The sequence below is a fragment of the Nothobranchius furzeri genome, chromosome 1 (genome assembly GCF_043380555.1).
Source record: "Nothobranchius furzeri strain GRZ-AD chromosome 1, NfurGRZ-RIMD1, whole genome shotgun sequence".
In the NCBI taxonomy this organism is placed as follows: Eukaryota; Metazoa; Chordata; class Actinopteri; order Cyprinodontiformes; family Nothobranchiidae; genus Nothobranchius; species Nothobranchius furzeri.
The window spans coordinates 90,900,034-90,917,505 of NC_091741.1; the positions used below are offsets into that span (position 1 = coordinate 90,900,034).

The following is a 17,472-nucleotide window of genomic DNA, read 5'->3' on the forward strand; positions in this document are numbered from 1 at the left end:
CATGCCTTGACCTTCACGCACCATCATTCACCTCATCAGCCTTCATGCTTCACACCTGGTCCCCTCATCTAGCCCCAGCCAAACCCTGTTTCCACAGCAATCCCAGCCTGCATCTCATCAGTCACCTGCTCCTGACTCCTCAGCTCATCACACACACCTGCTTCCCCTGCTACTTAAGAACCAGTCATCCAACCATTCAGCGCCAGATTTTTGAATGCTTTTGCCAGTAAATCTTCCCTGTCTGACCACAGTCCCTTGACCTCGTTTCCACGCCTGACCATCACCAAGAACTCTGCCTGCCTCCACGACCCTAGTCTGTCTATGACCATGTCTCCAGCCTGCTCCCTGTACCTGCTTAGTTCTGATCTGGCTTTGGCCCACACCTGCCTTCGACTCTGCCCTTACCTGATTATTCCTCAGGTAACACCTCGTCATAGCTCTGGTTAATAAAGACTGTTTAAAACGTCTTACTGTGTTTGGTGTCATCACGGGTCCTCTAGTTCAGTTCATGACAAAACCAGAGGCCCCCTCCTGTTTCTAATAGGTCTTTCCCATTTGATTTGTTCTGATAGCTTCCTTCACTCCTCTCTATAATCATCTTCTCTCTCCAGAACCTTGCCATCTTCAAAAGTGTGTCCCTTGTTGTCCTTCAGCTCAAGTGGACAGCAGAGTCTTGACCTGAACAGGTGGCTCTCCTGTATTGTGTGGACAACACAGGAGAGCCACCTCACACACGGTACCCTCCTCCATCTCACACAGGCAAAGGTTTCAGATTAGTGCTCTAAATGCACATACTCTCAGATTATCTCATGTTGACAAATTACGCTCACTCTCAACCATGGTAATTGCTGAAAGGAGATCCATGAAAATCACGCAGTGATTGTTTCCGTTAGTGTTGTTGCTATTTAGAAATTTTTTTTCAAGTTTTCAAAGGGAAAAACTGGCTCATCTTCCTGTCTGTGAAATTTGAACTGAGCTAACAGCTTCAACATTACATTAAAGATCTCCATCACTCATTTGGCGACATTCCCACTTTTCACAATCTGTAGACTTCAGATTCTGATTGGATCTGCTCTGCAGTCATTTCAGAAGTCTGCTCTCTCTGCGGTTGTCCTTGAAACTTGGCGAGATTGTCGATTGGCAGACTGTTGTGTACGCATACGAGATCCCAGCCCATTTGTATGAGTGTGTCATGAATATGAATGTGTACAACTGCAGCAGACTCACTAGAGGATTTAAACTTCTCACATGTGAAACTCGTGTTTTGGTTCCAGCCTGCTGAGAGAGGCATGTGAAGAGTTTTGAGCTCCACAGGACAAAGCAAAGGTCAGAAGGAGGAGGAGGAGAAAAGTAAGATTATAATCTTTTAAAACTAAAGTTAATCTTTGCAGTTTATAAACGAAACATTTATTATTGTAGTGAATTAAAATTTTTTCTACATTCGTCATCTAGAGGGATGCTACTAAATCTGTTGCTAATGGAGCTGTTTGGATACCCTAAGCCAACCAGGCATCATTTTCTTGGACCACCTTCAGATTTCCTCATTTCAGACATTCAGTCTTTCAATGAGCTCACAGGGTTTTACTTTTCCTTAATTGGGATTTTTCCTTTTCCTTGGCTTTGTTCTCATATTGATAATGGGAGAATTGGACTGCTGTGTATGTTTTTTTTTTCCTGACACATTCACAAGCTTTTAATTAGATTGAAGTCTGGCATCTGTTGTGCTTGTGTGTAAACAATGTCTTATCCTCCCTGAAGCTCTGCCTCACAGTTAGAGCTCAGTGCTGTTCAGAAGTAGAAAAGGAAACCGGATGTTAGTCAACAGAAACACTTTCTCTTAATGCTTTCAAAACAAAACACTACAGCATTTTGGTGTTTGGGAATATTAATAATAAGGAGGAGGAGAAGGAAAAGAGGACATTGGATTTATAAAGTTGCAAAAGTTACTGAAAAGAAACACTTTCTCTAAATGCTTTCAAAATAAAATGCTATGGCATTTTTGTGTTGGCAAAAGCAAAAATCACTTTAGGAGTCCTTTTTCTTTTTGTATTTAGCTAAAACATTAATAAAGTTTTATTAATGTGCCAATTTTAAGCACGCTGGTTGTGTGAAGAGTCACGTCCAGCTAGCTGCGCAGCAGCTGTCCACTTAGAATAGACTAATTTAGCCTCCTTATCTTTAATTAGGTTTAAAAACATTTTTTTGTTGAATGCCATTTACAGTAGAAGGTATTAATCCACTGATGTTTAGGATTCTCTGACCAACATCTTCCTGTTACTTTTAAGCTCTGTCACAGATGTTTTGTGTTACACTCCGGGTTATCCAGCAGACTTTAACAAGACAGACTTTGTTAGGTGATTTCTACTATTGTTCTTATATTACCTCAAAGAAAGTCAGAGCACACACAGAGGGATTAGATTCATAATTTGGTAAATTGTAAACAACCTCTAAACAGACAATGAACTCTGCAAAGTGTGACACTTTGCAAAGGGTGAGAGAATCAAACACCAGACACGACGGCCGTTTCCTCTCACAATGAGTTGAAAACTGCAGTGAGTATTTATTGGCACAAACACACCCATCCACAAATTCCACAAACACCCTCCTTGGCCTCAGAAAACAAAATAGCGTGAAACTCCCCGTCCGACTAGTTTGGCTTCAACTACTGGAACAAAACACCTCGAGCAGAAAGGAGTTGCTGAACAGTCAGACGTATTTGGGTCAGTATTTTTCCCAAAAACAGCTAAACATATATGATGAGGGGAACTCTGCTTGATATTGAGCTTTTATCCAACAGACTTAACATTTTATACAATTTTTGTTTTAACGTAGCTTTTACGATGTTACCTCTTTCACTGCCATTGATGACTAAAGTCGTCAAATTTGTTTTTTAACAGGGCAGGCTTGGGAACGGGCTTGTGCACCTTGAGAGTAATCATCAAGGCTCTAAAGTTGATTTTCACCTGTGTGCGTCACGTCACGTGATCATGAAACAGAATGCACAAATTGGAGATCGTTTTGAGATGTGGGTATGCCTAAAGCGAGGCGCAAACCGGAAAAGCTTCGGCTGCTCACACTTCGACAGCGAATTGGGAAAGAACAGAATAAGCTAGAACACACTGATTCTTCCTGATGTAAGAAGTGAGTCTACTCTTTCTTTTGGTCATGCTTTCTGTCACTATCATTGTGCCCTTGGACAAGACACTTAACCCACCTTGCCTGCTGGTGGTGTTCGGAGGGACCGGTAGTGCCAGTTTACAGCAGACTTGCCTGTCAGTGCGCCCCGGGGCAGCTGTAGCTACAATGTAGCTCACCACCACCAGGGTGTGCACCTGGGGCGCACTGACAGAGGCAAGGAGCCACCAGTCCCTCCGACCACCACCACCAGAAACGGTGGGTTAAGAGTCTTGGCCATGGACACAATAGTAGAATTCTCTGTCTGGAGCTGGAATCGAACCTGCAACCTTCCGATTAGCCTCCGCTCAACCTCCTGAGCTGCTACTGTCCTAAACTACTTTGACAGTTGAACAAAATTTCCGTTTATGTTCAGTTCTTAAGCATCTTCAGCGATCGGTTTCAGAAATCTAGATTCCTCTAGTTTGGGCATCCCCTTGAAACGAGAAGGGACTCTTTCCTTCAGTTGAATGACTTGATGTCAACGTAAACACACTAATAACTTTTCCTATGGTTGGTTTTTATCTGTTAACTAATAAAGAATCAGAAAAAAGGGAAATAGAAAAGAAAAACTGAAGGGTACATTTTCACTATGAGGTGAGGGATCAGAAAATGTTTGAAAAAAACAAACAAAAGAAATAAAAACATTATGTGTATATATATATATATATATATATATATATATATATATATATATATATATATATATATATATATATCCATGGTAGTATCTGTGTGGTTTAGCACCCAGTCTGTCAGTGTTCTCTCTCCTGCTGTGGAGAATCCCTGGGCGTGCTGCGCTGATTGAGGCTGAAATGAGAAAAGGGAAAAAGGGAACAGGCAAGATGGTCCTGGCTCCAGGTGAAATGCAGCATTTCTGTGTTAAATAGGCAATCACAATTGGCTGCCAAGTCCCACCCACTTTCTTTTAAGAAAAATGCGGAGTCAGCAGTTCAGCAGACTGAGGTCAACCCCATAGTGGATTTTAATGTGGCATAATATTAAAATCCACTATAATCCATTAGAATATTCATTCTGTGCATATTTCATGAATTTAAATGTTTTCTGCCACCCCCCCCCCCCCCCCCCCCCAGTTACAGATGGGCATGTCTGGAGAGCTCGGCTGTGTCTTATCAGCTCATCAGCACTCAGGGGATGTAAGGAGCGGCGGGACAACTCGTCAGTGCCGGATGGTACTCAGTCTTGGGTAGTTTCTGGCCCCCTGATCTTTTCGCCTTTCCGTTCCTGCCCTTTTGGCCATTAACTCGCTCTGTCATCCTGATCCTTCCAGGTTCCACTCATCATTCAAGAACTCACTCTCTGCAATACCACCAGAACCATCACCAACATTCCAGCCCCGCCGTTTGTCCCTGACCGCCTGCTCTCAGCCACTCACCTGCCCACCTGCAGCTCCTCGGTCTCCCTGCTCAGCCAGACCTGGCACACCCTCCCAAAAGAACCCGGATCATCCAGGATTTTGCCTGCCTCATCATCTTCCCACATTTGTCCCAGACTCTGACCTCTCTTCCTCTCCCAGAACCAAACGGATCCATTCCCCGTCCCTCGGTAGCAGCTTCTTACTTCACCAAACAAAGAAACCATTTTTTCACTTACCTTCCGACTCCTGGTGGTGATTCTTCATGTCGTGGGTTTAAGAAATAGCCTTTCAACATGACACTTAATGCTGAGTGTCTAACAGGGATGCATTGGGTCCCATTTTAGAGTCTTTGGTATGACCCGACCATGGATCTCCAAGTCTCAAGGTGGACACATGCCACTAGGCCATTGAGCTGAAACATCATCACTGAAAGAACTGCTAAAGCTTGCTGGGTTTTGACTCTCAAGGTTTGGTACATTTTTTTTACTGCAAGCTTTGATATGAATACTACATGATTCTAATGGGTAACTTTAATTAAGCTCATCTGCCCATCGCCAATGCACCGTGCGTGCCGAACAAGTTATGAGGCCTTAAGCTGAAAGCCCCAGTCCCAGCCTTCATCCACATCATCCAGGGAGAATCTGAGTATTCCCAACAAGGAGGATGTGCCCCCATTGCAGTCCACGTGTGTGTATGTGTTTGTGTTTGTGTGTGTGTGTGGCGTGTGTGTGCGTGTGTGTGTGTGTGATATTTCACCACATCACACATCCTGCCTGCAGAGATGCATGCAGAGCCTGCCATACTGAGAATAAATAGCCTTTTTATTAACACAGAGTCAAAAACACACAGAATGACAGAGACAAAGAGACCAACAACCTAAGCTACAACAAGAAGTGCATGTGAACACATCTACAACTCCCAGTCTCTTTCAGCTGTTCAGGTAAAGGACATTTTTTCTTTTTATAAAATGTACAGGTTTTTCACCACAAACGGGTCTAATGTTTATAGTCTTAAAGCAGCAAAACTTTGCAACATCGCAAAACTTGCAGTAAATATACAACCAAGTCAACCACTAAAATGTGAACTAATCACACATGCCCACAGGGTAACACATTAGACTCACAACAAAGAGTCTAAAATGTGTAACAATGCCTTTGCCCTTGTTGGTGTGTGTTTCATAACTTTTAGTTTGTAGTCTTTGTAGAACAGTCTTTTAAAGGAGGTTTTACTCTGTGTTCCGCCTGGTTCAGATAATTATTATTATTTTTAGAATCTGTTTGTTTGGCTTTAAAATGTTATTTCAGTTTTGTATCAAATGTTGCATTTCTATTGCCATTTCATTAGTTTTACGTTATAAAAGAAAATTCCAACTTTATAATGTTATTTACATATTAATGATTTTATTATAGAGACACTAAAATGTTTTGAGTCTTTATTGGACTGGGGGGGCAGTTTCACAGCAGGTAAGCATTCTAGTAAAACTTGGCCTGGTTTTGGAGGCTAGATTTTGGAGGCTAGATTGATTATTTTTAACAGGTTTTTTTAGTTGGATTATACAGCTTAATGTGCAGGATTATTAGAATTTTAGAAAACAAGTAAAGCAATTTCTAGTTTGAAAAGGAAAAATATTATCAGTTAATTACTTTTCTTAATATGGAATGGCATTTGGAAATAAAAATTGTCTTCAAAAAAAGCTGTGACCTAGTTTGCAAATGAAGAAAAACCTAGGAAGCATAATAGGAAACAAAGATTTATCTGAAAATGAGACAAAGACCAGATAAAAAAGTTTTAAAATTGAGAAATTATGTTTTTTTAAATCTCATAATTAGATACACTTTAATTAGCTGAATAGTCTTTTTTTTCAGAATTATAACTTTGTGATAGCAGTGCCAATTTGAGACAGAATCATGTTTTTAAAGCAGAGCAGTCAGAGAATCCACTGAATAGATCAACTGATTTTTGGCTTCATCCCAGAGTACAAACATCTTAACCTAATTCCCTAAATCCTTCAATGTGTACTCTGATTTATGTACAGATTGTACTACATGTAGAACTAAATGTACTAAACAGTTTTACCTTAAAATTGTAAAACTACTTTGTTGTTTTTGTCAGAGAGATCTAATCATGAACTGCTGTCAAATAAATAACCTAGTAATAAAGTGTTTATCAGGTGTAATTTACAACACTTTATTCTCTGATTCCAGATTTTCTACAAATCGGCAGGAGATTGTGTGAAGGTAGCCAGTCAGATGTGTGTGTGTGTATCTCATACTTGGGCGGGGCAAAAGACACTCAGAAAAGTCTGTGGTGTCTCCCTTAAATTAAACAAAGGTGGCCATGAGCAGTGTTTGACTCTGACTTTGGTACTTCATCTAGCCTGCTGTGTCTGGCCTTGCGTGGGGCAGCTCAAACCTCGGCAGCGCTGCCGGTGTATGTGTGTGCTCCTCACAGCACATCTCAGTGAGAGACAGAGACAGCTTCAGTCAGAGCAGGTGTATGCATTCAGGAAGCCACTGGTGGCTAATTCTACCTGCCAATCAAAGGCTCCCCTTAATTGTAGGCATGCATTTGAGCCAGTCAATCAGCTGGAAGTGGATGTATTGGGACAGTTCAGCCTGAAGCAGACCACCTTGGGAAGAGGACTGAGCATGGAAAAGAACCAGGCTACCCAAACACTGTACCATACCTGGGCCCTGATGTGAAAGCGGCTTTACACACTGGACCAGTCTACCTTTGGGCGTCAGATAAGCTCCATCTTTGCAATAATTTAAGCATTAACTAATGACTCATTTTTATTCATTAGCCTTCAGCACAATACTTGATGAAGTTAAAGTCCCATTAGTTATCATAATAAGCCGGTTAAATTACATCTCTGCATTTGACCCATCCCTGTGGGGAGAGGTAAGCTGCAGCAGTGGCTGTGCTCGGGAAATATTTGGTGGTTTGATGCCCCAAACTTACCCCTTAAAGTCGAGTGTCATGCAGGGAGGCATTGGGTCACATTTTTAAAGTCTTTGGTATGACCAGACTGGATTTGAACCACGATGTCCCAGTCAGAGGGTGGACACTCAACCACTAGGCCACTGAGAAGGTGAGAGCAATATCCCATGAATGTATTGTTTTTATGTCTACAACTTAATGCTGGTTTAACTTTATTTTTCTTTTACTGTTTTTTTCATCCTCCTTGATCTTAGTGAAGTCTTTGACACTATTTCTCATTCAACCCTTCTAAACAAATTCCAGTTTGTTCAATCAAAGTCCTTTTCTTCCCATCCCTTTCCTGACTCTGCTGGTGTTCCTCAGGACTCTGTAGTGGGACCCCTTTTATTAATCATCCACACGCTACCGCTTGGCCATATCTTTTGCAAACACAAGATCAACTTCCACTGCTACGCAGATGACACCCAGGACTATATCTCCTCTGAACCTAATGCAATCTTTCCTGTAGTCTCCCTTGCAAGCTGCCCCTCTTTGTAGGGAAACCCTTCACTCTAAACAAATCTTCCAGCTTATATATTAACATCGATGATTGCTGTATCCTTCCATCCCCCCATGTAGTGTCTGGGTGTCATCCTTGACAGCACTCTGCCCTTCCAAGCCCACATCAACACCACCATTTGCTCTGCCTGTCATCACTTAAGCAACATCAATCGACTCTGCCCCTCCCACTCCCCATGCTACAGCCATCTTTGCACACACCCTTGTCACCTCTGGGACTGATTATTGCTATTTTCTCCCCTTTGGTGTCCCCCTCAAATCCCTTTATTGACTTCAACTCCTCCAAAATGCTGCTGCAGACCATATTTTGAGCATGGCTGGTCTCATCGTTGTTTTATCTGTAAAGTTTCATCACGTTTCTTGTAAGGTCACCTTCTTGTAAGGCCACCTATAAATTAAATGTATTTTTACTATTATTAGTATTTTATTGTGACTTAAATGTTTATGTCATTCCCAGCATTTTGGACAACCTTGGCAGTTGTGGATAGTGCTTTATAAATAAAGTTAATTGATTGAACAAAAAATTAATTCTGAATCACACAAACCTTTAAAACATTTTACAAATTAGATTACAAGTAAGACGTTAAATGTTTCTCAACATATCAAGCTGCTGACCTCATTTAAAGCTGGTTGACAGAACAGTTTATCAACACAAAGTTTCTGAAAAACACTACCGGCCCACCTGTGATCCGATGGTTAGTTGAGGACATCCCTCTTCAGTCCTCTCATTTCAGTTTGTTTTAATCTCTGATTATTTACACCTACTTCTTTCCAGCTTCAGTCAGTTATGTGAAATCCTTTGAAACAGCCTCTATGAAGTTGGGAGCTGACATCAGAATGGTGAAAGTGCAAATGATTGAGAAGAGCGAGAAGGCCACTAAACACAGACGGTCCACCACGGCTGCCGCAAATTTCCACTCACTGCAGATGGCCTCAGCTTCATCCTGGTCCCGGAACCTCTGGGCTATGTATGACACCTCCTCCAAAATACTCTGGATCTCCGGTGGAGGGATGATCACTCCCATTCCCATATCTCCAACACCACTAGTAAGTCCTCCAGGTGGTTCAGTGTCATCGCTGAGTGAGCCATGGGCACGCCCACCCAGTGCGACCCCAGAGTCGCTAGAGGGGGGGCAGTGTGGGCTGTCAATAGGGTGATAGCTGCCAAAGTAGAGATTCATGGAACCATTGGAGTTGCCTGTTGGGCATGACGTCTGTGACAGAGGCACAGTGAGGCTTGGCATGGTGCCCATCTCTATGGAGCTGGTCCTGGAGTGATGCTGGAAGGGGTGACGGTGCTTGTGTCTAGGCCTTTTACGCTCATCACTTGGTTGTTTCATACGGAGAAACCAGGCACACCAGTTCAATAGAACCACACGAACCTGGAATCCGAAAAAAAATCATCACAACTTGTACTAAATGTTGTGCTGATTATTAAAGATATTTGGTGTAGAATTTTCATCAATATCCAACTAACTCTTCATTTACTGATACAAACCAATACCACTGTATCGTGTAGACTTTAAAAAAGAAAAACAAAATAATTTTAGATAAATAACTAACATCACATCTCCTGCATACTCAAAGGTCAACTTTACTGACATTAGGAATGAATGCCTTGTAAGTCGTTCTCTGGGGAAAAAAAATCTCAGGTGCTCCTGTTTGAGGATTCAGCCGGAGAAGAAAGTGGCACAAGACGGCATGATTTGGGGTCTGATATTAGGACATCTTGCCTTTGTCTTTGTCTAACAGCAACGTGACTCTACCACTCACTCCGCTTTGCATCATTGATCTCCACAAATAACTCAAGTGATGGAGTTCTGCAATCTGAGGGAAGTTGCTAATGCTAACAGTTAGCTTCTGCTAGTGGAAAGTTCTCTGCTGTTTGCTGGACGCTAACACAACAACAGCCATCCTCGTCGTGAGCCAAGGTGGGTAAGTCCATGAATTTTAAGGGACAGTGTGACGTAGATCTGTCAGGTTTTTTTAACCGAGCGTTTTTTTTTCTATTTTCAATCAGAAGCTAATGCAGGAAATAGGAGTAGAATACTATTGTCACATTTTGCCTGCATGTTAAACTCAGAGTGACTGATCATTTTCAAAAATAATACGTAAAAATGATTTCTCATTGAACCTGCTCTTTAAACGTATCCGTACAAACTATGTCAACAATTAAAATGTTAGTTAGGCCAGTGGTGCCAAACAAACAAATATCTCACTAACCAAACCATGAATTAGTCATATTTTGACATTTTGAGCGAGAGGAGAAGTAGCTGACAAGTTTGACTTATAATATGTACATGGTGTAAATTATGTGTCATTAAAAGTGTAAAAACTGATACCGATAAAATATTTTAATACCAGTATTGGCCAATATTATTGGTAGGCCAAAAATATCGGCCAGTATTAGTGATTATCGTAGTATATTTGCAGCTGACACTCACCCACTTGGGCATCTTACCCCCGTGAGGGTCATGATGGTGAAACTGCAGGACAATGACGGTCACCACCACTGACATTCCCACAATCATCATGGTGCTTGCAAAGTACTGAGCTGTTTGGGACACAAAACAATCCTGTTGTTACCCTCTGATCACGCTGACATGTATTTATCATGAGTTAAACACTTACTAGACCACAATCTCAAGCAGAAAAAATAAATGTACCATGTGTGAAACAAGCTTTATTGCAACACATTCTCACACCTGAAGCATCGAAAAAGGTTGATGGGTGAATAAGCGTTTTTGTCCAATGCGTTGGGAGGCGACAAGCTGTGCCAGAGAATAGGTCACCATCATCATTTTTCAACGCATCAGGTGTGAGAATGTGTTGTTTTATTGCTAAAATTAAACCCGTTAGGACAAAGATTAAAGGCCTAACATGTCTTTCATGTGTTATAAACTAAGTTAATCTTTTACTGGGTAAATAAGGAGTCACAGATATTTCAACTAAATATCAAGGAAAGACCTCACGTGATCTGGTATCATCAGGACTTACATTCTGACCCTGAGCATATCAACATATCATTACAGACACATATGTAGGATGTGAGAGACTCTTTCTTAACTATTTGGATTTTTTTCTTAATTTCAACACAAAGCTGCTGAAATTGTTTGCTGAAAACCTCAGTCTAAAAACAATTGGTGACAATGTATTTTAATTCTCAGACTCTTCCTTCATTTATGACTTCATCCATCTACTCTTTTGTCTTACCAATGGAAAATCAAACATTTCACAGCCCATTTAGGGTAGTGACAGCTTAGGTTACAGTCACCCATTCATCTCAATCTGTGTCTTAAAACAAAAGCTTGGACCCCAACTGTTTATTTCACAAAGTCTATGAAGAACAGACATTATTATTTAGTCTACTGACTGTAAATTTCCTCTCTGGATTTTAGTATTCATCTGTTTGCAGCTTGTCTATTTGCAGTTAAAACGCATGCATAAAAGATCTGTAGACATCCGTAGACAGAAGTAGCTCAGGAGATAGAGCAGGTTGTCCAGCGATTGGAGGGTTGCAGAATCGATCCTGGCTCCCAGCAGATAATGCTGCTGTTGTGTCCTTGGGCAAGACACTTAACCCCCCATGCCTGCTGGTGGTGGCTGGATAAACCGATGGCGCCAGTGCTTGGCAGCCTCGCCTCTGTCAGAGCACCCCAGGGCAGCTGTAGCTAAAATGTAGCTCATCACCACCAGGGTGTCAATAGGTGTGTGTGAGAGAACGACTGGTTGTGTTGTAAAGCATCTTGGGGGTTCTAGGACTCTACAAGTTGCTATATCAAATACAGGCCATTTACCAATATAAAATTATTCAAAAGTTTGTTTTAATTCAAATCTAATCATTAAGTACCTAAAAGATGTGCATCAGAGTCAAACATGCTTAAAAATATTGGAGGCATACAGACGCAGAAATAAAACCCACCAATAAGAGGCACGGAGTCTGATGTGGCCGGCATGATCTCTGCCACCAGAAGCATGAAGACGGTTAGCGACAGCAACACAGTGATGCCTTCAGACAGAAACAGAGAGAGAGAGACTCAGCACGGTGTGATCAGGGCCAGCCATGCATGACATCATCCCTGTAATCACTTATGAATGTAATCAGAGCTCATGGTTACAACCATTCGTCAGCTGTTAGCTCAGTATGTTCAGGAAATTTCTGAACACTAACTTTGTCACATGTGACTGCTCATATGGAGGTGGCTGTTCATCATGACTGCACCGACTGGTCACACAGGTCTCTTACTTCACAATTGAAGCCATCTATCGTTAAGAGTGTGATTCAACGTTGTGTTTTCATTCACAGTAGTCATGCATGAACATGCAATTAACTGTAAATATTTTTGGATGTAGGCAAAAAGAAATCACATTAAGTTCAATATGTTTGAACGATTTCATGTTGCTCCAATTCAATCTTAGATATTAAATATGACCTTTATCAAAAATATTCTGGGTTTTCAGTTTTGTAATGAACTCTTGTTAATCAAGATGAGGCTTTTTCTGCAAAAGCCGGGTGTACACTGTGCGACTTTTTCACTTTTTTGAGCCGATTTTCCACTCGTGCGAGAATCCACGAGATCGGGGTGAGTTTTGCGCCGAGCGTCGTGTAGTGTACAGGGGGTTACGAGAGGCGATTAACACCACGTGACCAGCTACCGATCAGCAATCGTGAGCTCGCACGGACTTCTGGTGTGTTTAATATTTCGCTCGTCCCTCGTGAGGGTATCGCACTGTTGAAGCGGCGCTGCGAGCTGCTCCGACCCAAAAAGTATCAGAACCGCTCACGGCGCATGCGCAATCCTGCATCAACACCGCTCGCCCGCCATTTCCCTAATAACACACGTTGTTCGTTTTTGTTTCTACACGTTTTTTTACTCACAAAGATTGTCAAGAAAGCGTGTTTGTCGTGTTCATGTCAAATTAAACTGATCACAAAACACAGATTTACTTTCTTTATTTCGTTTTCCTCATCCAACCCCCATAAATCCCTGTGTGTCCTCCTGCAGCACTCCCGAAGGACAACAGGCAAAACAAGACAAAAAAGTCTGACGTGTTGTGTAAAAACTGCTATTTTTAGCATATTTTTAGGGCCGACGTGTTGCTACCAGACGTACAGTGTGAGCAGTCAGGTCACAACCGAGAACTGGGTCGTACAGTGTGAGCGCATGACTCGTGAGATCTGCCCTGCGAGGAAGTCGTACAGTTTGAGCTGAAGCTGAACGCTACCAGTGAAAAAGTCGCACAGTGTACGCCCGGCTTTAGACAGTAGAGCAAATGTTGTCTAGATTGCTTTAATTCCAGAAATAAACATGAAGCTTCTTCAGTTTTTTTTATACTAATCATCTGACATACTAACTGATGCAAACATTCAGTTGCTAGAAAATGTATGTGAACCCTTTGGAGTTAAATGGATTTCTGCACAAATTGGTCATAAAATGATATCTGATCTTCATTTAAGTGAAAACAATAGACAATCACAGTCAGCTTAAACTAACCCCTCACACACAGTTATATGTTTCCATGTTTTTATTGAACACACCATGTAAACATTCATTTACTTTTTCTTACAACTGCAAGTCTTTACCCTGCTGTGCAAAAGTCTAGATTCATTTTGTTTTTGATTTTTACATATTTCAAATGTTTAAGATCAGCAAACAGATTTACAATCTGAATGATTATAAAATGTAGTTTTCAAAATGATGATTTCATTTAAAGAAAATGTTATCCAGTTACTGGTTATTGCACTCTAAAAAACTGCAAGCAGTCATTTGTGATAGCGTGTCCTGACTGAATGTCTCACATCATTGTGGGGATTCTGTTCCACCCTTTTTTACAGAATTATTCAAGTGATTTCTAAATTCTTCAGGCTGGAGTGTAACCAGCCCTGTGTGTGACTGGTGGACTTGGATTCAACTTTCCAGATAATACAGTTAATGCATGATTTAACAAGAGCCTGGCTGGTTTGGATAACTTCTCTTCTCTTTATTCATTAAATAATAATTTAAATATTGCATTTTGCATTTACCCAGGTTATCTTTATTGAATTTTGTTTTCTGATTTGAAAATCTTTATGTCCCAAAAAAGATCTGACGGGGCAGTGCAGTACTACATGTGTGTCCTGTAGCTATCCTCACCCAGAGAGATCTTCTCTCCAGAGTCCGCAGGTAGAAGGAAGACCAGCAGGGCCAATCCGGAGATCAGCACACAGGGAATGAGCAGATTTAGACCATAATATAAAGTCCTGCGGCGCATAGTGACTGTGAAGGTTACATCAGGATAGGGCTCTTTACAGCACTCGTAATACAGCTCATTACGTTTGGCTGGTACACCTGTGCAAGAGAAACACACACACACACACACACACACACACACACACACACACACACACACACACACACACACACACACACACACACACACACAGTCTTCGTTTAGAGGTTATCAGAGAGTTGTTGGCGTGAATCTAAACTCTAAACCGAAATATGTTATGTTGCCGTTCCGTGTCCCAGTGGTACGTTTTATAAATGAAACCCTTACTTTTCAGCTGATGAGTGAAAGTGAAGGGTCTATATATTTTATGATCAATATGAGAAACACCTCACTCAATTCACTGAGCTGAATCTTATTTCCTCAACTCTGAAAACTGTCACTTGACCAAATCTAAGACTGTTCAGGCTTGGAAATCTACCCTGTCCCTATTGCGACTTTGTAGAGTGTCAAGCCCTCCTAGTGTGAGCCATCTGTTCCCTGTCTGACACCCATGTACAGCTGATCGATGCCCCGGGGGGCCTTGGCACTGGAGTGGTCCCAGCCAGGAACATTTCAAAACGATGTTCAATCATCAAATGATCTCAATGTTTTAGACAAAGGTTTCCTTACTATTAAAACAATTAATGAAACTGGTGAAGTTAATAGGAAATAAACTATATTATTTTTGTTTAGAAACATTTTATTGCATCATCAGTTTCTTCACAAGCCTGTTATTTAGTGTTTTTGCCAAACCCAACACCTAAATTACCTTTCATCCATGCTCTGAAACTACCTGTTGGACAGATATGCTACAATATTTCAGCTCAGCTATGAAGTGTAAACAGGAATAATGAAAAATATTGATTTAATGAAAACAGTAATTTTTCTCCCTAAGTTTTGGTGGACGACGTGATACAGAAGTAAGTTTCAATATCTGTGAAATAAAATTATTTTTATCACATAACAGATCAAAATTCTCTAACAGGTTGTATTTTAGGTACAGAATATCTTTCATCTGACACACATATTGTCTCTTACCAACAAGATCCCACTCTCCATTTGATATGTAGGTGGATGTGTCCACATCGAGCATCTGGAGGTCCAAAAGCCAGCCATTGTGAGTCCACGAGCCAAACTTCAGGTCACATTTCTGCACGTCGAAAGGGAACCAGCGAACGTCTATGTAACAGGTGCTCTTCAGGATGCCCGGGGGGATGTACTGACAGTAGCCTGATGCGTTCACCAGGACGTTGGTGTGAAACGTAGCATCAAAGCGCTCATCCGCACTATGAAACAGAGAAATGATTTGCTTTATTATCCTTTTATCAGCGTTTAAAGGGAGACTATGCAGTTTTGGCTTGTTTTTAGCACTCCCTAAATGTCTGTTTAGGAGAACCAAAAGCAAAACCTATCTCCTCGTTGCGCGTTCTTCTTCTTAACACCTTAATCTAACAGCTGAAATGTCTCCCCAGCCTTCATTAGTGTCTACAGGAGTGGTTCATCACTAAATTAAACAAATCAGCTGTGTTCATGTTCTAAAACATGCAGGAATTGTGCTGGAAGCAGAACCCAGTCAATTTATTTCTAGGTCCAACAGACCGCACCAGCACCTAAGAAGTTGCAAATCTTAAGAAGTTTATCATAATGTTGTTTTGTGCTGTCTGGTTTGTAATTCTCTATTACATTTCTGTAACGTGATGGAAATGGTTACTTTTACTGAATGATCAATAAGATGTGATATTCCATATAAACATGAATGATCAATCTTATTGGTCTTTGATTCTTTAATTTAATATGAACTTAGGTTCTTTGGACTACCAGAGACCACTATCACATACTTCATAATAATTCAGACAAATTAAAGAATATAGTTTATAAAAATGAATGTTATACTATATTTCTAAACTAATGATGACACAGAACTAATCATGATGAATGATGGTTGAGACAAGATAACTGAGACAATGAATGAAAAGATGGAATGTATACTTAGATGTTATGTATAGCAAAACCTAAGTGTCTTCGAAACTTGTGATGTCTGGGTTGTAACATTAGTCTGACTGTATGGTTTAACAAGCTATCAATTATGGGGCGACGGTGGCACAGGAGTTAAGTGCTCGCCCTGTAATCGGAAGGTTGCTGGTTCGAGTCCCGCTCAGTCTGTCGCTGTCGTTGTGTCCTTGGGCAAGACACTTAACCCACGTTGCCTGCTGGTGGTGGTCGGAGGGACCGGTGGCGCCAGTGCTCGGCAGCCTCGCCTCTGTCAGTGCGCCCCAGGGCAGCTGTGGCTACATTGTAGCTCATCCCCACCAGTGTGTGAATGTGTGTGTGAATGGGTCGGTGAATGACTGATGGTGTTGTAAAGCACCTTGGGGGGTTCTAGGACTCTAGAAGGCGCTATATCAAATACAGGCCATTTACCATTTACCATTTAAAAACGTCAGTGTTGCACTGATTTTTCACCAAGATCTTGTATTGATGATGGTGGGATCTGACAGCTGCACAAAATCTTCTCCAGCACATCCCAAATAATTTTAGTTGGATTGAGGTCTGGAATCTGTGGTGGCCAATCCATGTGTGAAAATGGTGTCTCATGCTCCCTGAACCACGTTTTCACTATTTGAGCCTGATCCAACATGGCATTGTCATCTTGAAATACACCCATGCTGTCAGGGAAGATGGAATAACCTGGTCATTCAGTATAATCAGGTAGTCAGCTGACCTCATTCCTGGAGCACATCCTGTTGTTGAATTTAGACCTGATCATCTGCAGCAAGCCCAGATCAAAGCACTGCCAACCACAGCCCCCCAGTAGGCACTAGGCATGACATTAGATGTTCTTGCTAAATCTTGGTGTCACAGTTAGTTCAGACCTGAGCTTCACTGGTTACTTTAAGGCTATAACTAGATCAGTGTTTTATAAGCTTCATCAAATAGCAAGACTCAGAGGTCTCATGTCCAGACAAGACCTATAGAAGCTCATTCGTGTATTCTTCTCCTATCCGTGATCTCATTCTTTTGGTCACTACCCAAAGCTACCCAAACCATATGTGAGGGTTGGAATGTAGATCGACCAGTAAATCGAGAGTTTTGCCTGCCTGCTCAGCTCTCTCTTCACCATGTCAGATCAGAACGACCACATCACTGCAGATGCAGCATCAAGAAGAAGAAGA

The 17,472-nt window shown here is 41.5% G+C and overlaps 1 protein-coding gene across 2 annotated transcripts in view; it reads right to left on the minus strand.

Annotated features, from left to right (window-relative positions):
• Window positions 1-5,352: 5,352 nt before the first annotated feature.
• Window positions 5,353-17,472, minus strand: part of LOC107377068 (neuronal acetylcholine receptor subunit alpha-7) — a 57,236-nt gene continuing 45,116 nt past the window's right edge. For both annotated transcript variants that reach the window (XM_015946470.3, XM_054739114.2), the window contains 5 exons: window positions 15,338-15,585; window positions 14,185-14,379; window positions 11,973-12,059; window positions 10,495-10,604; window positions 5,353-9,432 (listed from right to left, as the gene is read on the minus strand). In XM_015946470.3, coding sequence (XP_015801956.2) covers window positions 8,836-9,432; window positions 10,495-10,604; window positions 11,973-12,059; window positions 14,185-14,379; window positions 15,338-15,585 — 1,237 coding nt within the window. In that variant the 3' untranslated portion in view covers window positions 5,353-8,835. The remainder of the gene's footprint in view (window positions 9,433-10,494; window positions 10,605-11,972; window positions 12,060-14,184; window positions 14,380-15,337; window positions 15,586-17,472) is intronic.